At 59.0% G+C, this 6,058-nt stretch overlaps 1 protein-coding gene across 1 annotated transcript in view; it reads left to right on the top strand.

Moving 5' to 3' along the window:
- Adamts16 (ADAM metallopeptidase with thrombospondin type 1 motif 16) overlaps positions 1-5,713 on the top strand; it is a 124,125-nt gene extending 118,412 nt beyond the window's left edge. The window contains exons 21-25 of the mRNA XM_010606128.2: positions 1-31; positions 130-324; positions 1,663-1,887; positions 4,172-4,319; positions 4,664-5,713. Of these exons, the coding sequence (XP_010604430.1) occupies positions 1-31; positions 130-324; positions 1,663-1,887; positions 4,172-4,319; positions 4,664-4,779 (715 nt within the window). The 3' untranslated portion in view covers positions 4,780-5,713. The remainder of the gene's footprint in view (positions 32-129; positions 325-1,662; positions 1,888-4,171; positions 4,320-4,663) is intronic.
- The last annotated feature ends 345 nt before the right edge of the window (positions 5,714-6,058 follow it).

The following is a 6,058-nucleotide window of genomic DNA, read 5'->3' on the forward strand; positions in this document are numbered from 1 at the left end:
GCCCGCGTGGAGCACGGGGCCCTGGACAGAGGTAGGTGTGGGGCTCAGCTGGGCAGAGGGCTGGGCCCATCCACTGGGACGAGGGGCCTGAGCACCGCCCCTGGCTTGAGCCGCCTCCTCTGTGTGCAGTGCTCCCGGACCTGTGGCAAGGGCTGGAGGAAGAGGGCTGTGGCCTGCAAGAACACCGACCCCTCCGCGCGCGTGCAGCTGCTGCCCAATGCCATGTGCGTGGCCGAGCCCAAGCCCAGGACGCACGAGGCCTGCCTGCTGCCACGCTGCCACCAGCACAAGAAGCGGCAGTGGCTGGTGTCCGCCTGGTCCCAGGTGTGTGAGGCTGCGGTCCTGCCTCCCCGCACCTCTATCCCCGTCTCCGGCAACACCCACATTCCTGGTACCCCCGCTCCAGGACAGCGGGCGTCCAGCCCAGCGCAGGAAGAAGCTGGGTTACTGGGCGAGAGCAGCCTGGGCATCTGTGCCTCGGGCTGCATGGGCACTGCACAGGGCTGCCCAGCCCCATACGGGGCCTGCAGCGGGATCTTGGGTTTGGGCAGATGAAGGTTCCCTGACTAGGTGTGGCCTGGCCAAGACCCAAAGGACCCCAGAAACCTCACAGCCCAAAGAAGCACCCCACGCAAGGCCATGTGCGGCATGCCGTTTGCCAAGCAGGGCATTTCATCCTCTTGACTCAGAGTTTGCCACTGAGAAATGAAGCACTGTCGCCGGCTGAAGTCGCTGCCCTTGCCGAGGACGTGCTGCAGCCCTGTCACCTGGGCATGGGAATGGCGTCTCCCGACCACGGAGCACTGTTGCTAGAGAGGAACTATCTGCCATGCAGAGCCCTGCAGACAGGCATATAAAAAGCAAGCGCGCTGTGTCGAGGAGAAAGCCTCTGCCCTCAATTTCACACTCATGCACAAGCACACAACACATGCGTGCACACCAGGGCTTCCCTCAGGTGTGGCCTGGTGAGCCACCTCATGTGCTCCATAGGTCTCTGTCCTGACACCAGGCACAGGCAGCACCCGGGGACAGGACGGTGAGGTCAGAGCTGTGCTGCTGTGCGGGCCGTCAGCTGGGGTCTTGGGTGGCTGAGCACCTGTCTCTGTCCCCTGCATGAGGACCGGCGCCATCCCTAGACCCCGAGCCCGGCCCTCCTGCAGTGGAGCATAGCTCTCGTGGGTCACCCTTGCTGGACCGGCAGCTGCAGCCTGGGTTTGCACAGGGCCTCCCTGCTTATCTGGGAGGCACAGCTGTGTATGCTCCCCTCTTCCAGGCAGCCCTAACTTCTGGGGAAGGTCTGTGAGCCCGGCTGCTCTGGGCACCTCTGCTCCGGGCCACAGCATGCCTGCAGCTGTGTGGAGAATCCACTTGGCAATGTCCCCACACCCTCTTGTGTGAGACATCAGAGAGCCCAGCTGCATGGTCTGGCGGGTTGTAATGCTCCCCTCACGGCTTCTGCCTGCCCTGTCCCACTTCCAACCCTTTCTGTGTGGCTCTGACCTGCTGAGCCCCCTCCCTTGACGAGGATGCTGTGCTGCCTTCTAAACAGAGAGGCCCATCTGCATCACCGGGCTCTGCCTTTACACAGAGGGCCACACTGCTGTCACCAGGACACAGGCAGCACCCGCTGTGCAGCACAGACCTTCCTCCTCTTCCTTGCAGTGCTCTGTCTCCTGTGGGAGGGGAATCCAGAAAAGGCTCCTGAGATGTGCAGAAAAGTACGTCTCTGGGAAGTACCATGAGCTGGCCCTCAAGAAGTGCTTGCATCTGCCACAGCCTGACCTGGAGCTGGAACGCACCTGTACCCCATTTCCGTGCCCCCCGCACCCCTGGCACACCGCCATGGGCCCCCTGAGGAGGAGCTGGTTTGCCTCTCCCTGGTCTCAGGTAAGAGGCTCTCTCAGAATGGATGCCACGCCTCAGAGGCATTCTGTGCAATCCAGAAAGAGCCCCGGACTCACTGGGAGCATCGGTATGTAGGGTCAGCTGCCAGGCTGCGAAAGCCACTGGGTGTTGTCACCCCACAACTGCTGGGTTCGGCCTGGGCCATGGCTCAGGCTGGTCGGAGCGTGGTGTCCTCAGGATCCCTCCTGGCCCTTCCCATCCCCACCATCCCCTCCTTCTAGGCGTCCTTGGCTCCTGGGAGGAAGTCTGCTTGAGCACCCCTAGCTCCCCAGCCTCTTGCTGTTTCCTCCTGGGTTCCCGGCCTCAGCCCTGCAGCTGGAAGTCTCTGGATCCCTCCTGGCCCCACTCCACCCATGTCTCCCCGCCTGCTGCCATGGGGCAATCAGGCCTGGAGGGCTGAGATGCATGCATGGCCACCACTGCCCTCCTGCAGCTCCCGTGTGTGGCGGGGAACTGGCCTGTCCGGAACACTCCTCCCTGCCCACTGCCTGGCGCTGACTCTGTCCTTTCCTGGAGAGAAGGAAGACAGAGGGAGGGGATGGTGGGGCCTGGACCTGCCTCTGCACGCCCCTCTGGAGGGGCCTGAGTACCTCTCCCCAGAGGGGCCCAGGGTGCCCGCGGTGGGCACAGGAAAGGCTGGGCCACCAGAGACCACGGCAGCTCCCACTCACAGGGCTGCTTCCAGCTACGTTCTGGCCCCAGCAGCCCTGGGAGTGAGGAAACCTCATCAGGACCCCTGCCCAGAGGAGGAAACCGAGGCACAGAGCCCTTCCACCCTCCAGTGAGGGGCAGAAGTGGGTGCGCGCACATCACATGTGCTATGAGAAGGCCCGCAGATGCCTGCACTGGCCCCAGGAGAGCCAAGGTGACCCTGGCTGCCGGGCACTTTCCCAGCTTTGGTTCCACCTCACACAGGCACCTTGCCCTGGGCTGGGTCTCGCAGTCTCATCAGTACCATTTGCATCAACTCACAGTGAAGCCCCAAGTTCATCAGTGCATGGGACATCCGGCCACCCAGTCACCCCACAGGGGCTTCCCTGTCCCCACAAGCAGCCACCCTAGTTCCTATGCTGAGGTTTGTGGGCTCACTGCCGACCAAATCAAAGGAAGCCATTTGTTTGGGTGAAAAGGAAAGAGCGTGCACTCAGAACTGGCTCTGAGGAGATGGGGCAGTCTCCTCCTCACTGTGTGCAGACAGGACATTGGGGTGCCGTCCAGCAAGGTGCAGCGGGGAGGCACACCTGGAGACAGCAGGTGCACTCGGGCTGTTCCCTGCCCTTCCTGGACGGAACCTCTGTCTCCCTTGCCCAGGGGACAGAAGCGGGACTTGACCTTCTCTGACGCCAAAGTCTGTGGTCCGGTCCATTCCTCTACACTGCGGAGAGACCTCAGGAGAAGTGGGGAAGCCACTGGTGTCTAAAAGAAAACATTGATCGTTTAGTTCCACCTCGCAGTGCCAGGCACAGGGACGCTGCCCGAAGGCGCTGTTCCCGAGTGTCACCCTGGCATCCCCTGACATACACCTGCTCCTGTGCCAAGCAGATTTCCCAAGAACACCTCGACTTCCAGGCAGGGAAACGCTCCCCTTCATTGACACTGCAGCCGGCAGAGGCCAAGGCTGGCCCAGGCCGTAGACAGAGGAGAACACAGCACAGGATAGAAAGCAGCTTTGCCCCAGTTCTGGATACAGCATCAGCAGCCTTCTACTCAGGAAGATTTCAAACAGAAACCGAATAGGAGGCTTTTCCTGCTTTTATATCCAGAAGAATGACTTATAGGTAACTTTATTGCTCACAGAACCTGTCCTTTTCTGTACTACCTATTTTCTGAGGAGATAATGCAGCACTCCTTAAATACCCACTTTTTATTCAGTGCACTCACTTTCTAGCACCCGTCCTCACTCTGCCCCAGAGCCCCTGAGCTCAGATACTGTTGGGGCATCCTCAGCATTAGCCACAGCTGCTCACACACGTGCCTGAGCGAGGCCCAACAGCCTGGCTCCCATCTGAGCTCCAAAGCACAACAGCAGCCACGATGCAGGCTGGGTCAGGATGCCCAGCAAGGGCCCAGTCTGGTGCCCAGCACAGCGCACACTGCTGGCAGGTGAGCAGGGCCTGCTCCATCTTTGTGCTGGCTGAGCAGTGCTGCCTTTGGTACCTCCATCCCCTACAAGCTGCTGCAGCTTGAAGTGCTGCCCCCTCCGATGGTGGGCTGGCCAAGGCAGGGAGCCAGGCAGCCCAGTGACTGCTGTGCTCTCCTCCTGCAGTGCACGGCCAGCTGCGGTGGTGGTGTGCAGATGAGGACTGTGCAGTGCCTAGCAGGGACCCAGCCAGCCTCTGACTGCCCTTTGCACCAGAAGCCCGAAGCCTCCCTGGCCTGCAACACCCACTTCTGTCCCATTGAAGAGAAGAAAGGTGAGTGAGGGGCCCCTCGGCTGGACCTGGACCTTTGGTTGGGGGTGTGGAAGCTTTGGAGAATTCCTGAGAAGTCTAGAGGAATAGGGTACATGCTGGCTGGGGAGCCCAAGAGTTGGGACCTGTGTCTGCCATACCTCTTGCTCCCTTTGCCCCCTTCAATTTTCCAGTGACATAGCCAGAAAGCCATGGGAAATGAGGAAGTTCTGCATGCCCAAAGAGCTACCCTCCTTCCACAGCGCTGGAGCAATGGCGAGTTTGCTGTTATTTGCCACACAGAGATGCTAATGAGCGGCATCCACCAGGTGGAGCACTTGGCTAACGTGGAGTGTGCTTGTTTCCAGGCACCTTCTGCAGGGACGCCTTCCACTGGTGCAGCCTGGTGCCACAGCACGGGAGGTGCAGCCACAGGTTCTACGGCAAGCAGTGCTGCAGGGCTTGCTCCAGGTCCAACCTGTGAGGCAGACATCCCGCAGCAGAGAGGCAGCCATGTGGCCTGGGAACATAAGCTGTGTAGTACGTGCTAGAACATGGCCAACGAAGATGGCGCCAGACAAGGGCTAACTGTGCTAGGCTCTCGGCCCCGAGCGGGTATGTTCGTGCTCAGGATGCGGCCAATGTGTGGCTGTGCCCATCGCCCATGCTGTGCTCACCTCACACGCTCTGTTGTCCTGTGGAAACACAGGTTGCTCCTGCTCAAAGCGAGAGAGCCTTCCCACAGAGCCCAAGCAGCAACTCTCAGCCAGGTTTGTGGCTCCACTACACCAAGTCCAAAGGACAGCAGAGGTGGACTTGCTAAACTCGAAATGTCTGGTGCTTTGTAAAGAGAAGAAAGAGCCACAAGATTACGAAAGTATGCAGAGCACTGCCCCCTCCTTCCTGGGAGGCCCCCACCATCACGTGGGCCGAGGAGCAGGTGCTGCACCATTGGTTACAGACACCACAGCTCAGCCGAATGAGCCCAGGTCCTTCTGATTTAGGACTTTGCATGTGCAACCGAGAAAATAAAATCCCTGAAGAGGTGCTTCCTTCTCCTACAGGCTCACGTGCCGGAGGAGACTTTGATACTTAGTGTTCTCTCTTTCTCAGTCACGTACCAGTGAGTCTTCCTGTTGAAACCCATTTCCAGTGCTCTTTTTTCTTAAGTAGTGGGTCAGAAGTTCAGGTTACACAGCTGCCCCCCAAAAAGAGTCAGGGACACCAAGCAGTAGCTCTGATTGTAGCCTTGTGCCCTGGGTCTTGTTGTTGCTCTGTTGAGGATCTTTTAATTTTTAAATTTCTTCCATAACTTGGGTAGAAAAGGAAGGGCAGCAGCCTTCACAGAGGGCCTCCCCTGCTCCCTGTCCTCACTGGTGCTTATTTCTGGTCTCCCTGCCTGGAAAGTGGCGCCTTTGCAGACGGGCACCTGGCTATTTATATTTGCTGAATTTTATAATAAATTTTATATTGTATGATCTGCTTCTGAGCTGCGTCCTGATGCTTCCTGAGGTTTGCTTCTGCTGTAGAGGGCTGGTACCAGACACTGAGAAATGAGTTTCAAAGAGGGAGAAATATGGCTCTGGAATGTCACAGAGAGGCAGAACTCGACTAGGACAAAGTGCACCCTAGTGGGGAGGGCAGCGGAAGGTGGGTCCTGCTGGCTTAGTGACACAGATGACAAGGTGGCTACTCTGCTGTGCATGTGGCCACACATCTGTGATCCCAGCGCTCACTAGGCTGAGGCAGGAGGATTGCTGTGA

The sequence above is a fragment of the Fukomys damarensis genome, unplaced genomic scaffold (genome assembly GCF_012274545.1).
Source record: "Fukomys damarensis isolate Sample0158 unplaced genomic scaffold, DMR_v1.0_HiC HiC_scaffold_1, whole genome shotgun sequence".
NCBI lineage: Eukaryota > Metazoa > Chordata > Mammalia > Rodentia > Bathyergidae > Fukomys > Fukomys damarensis.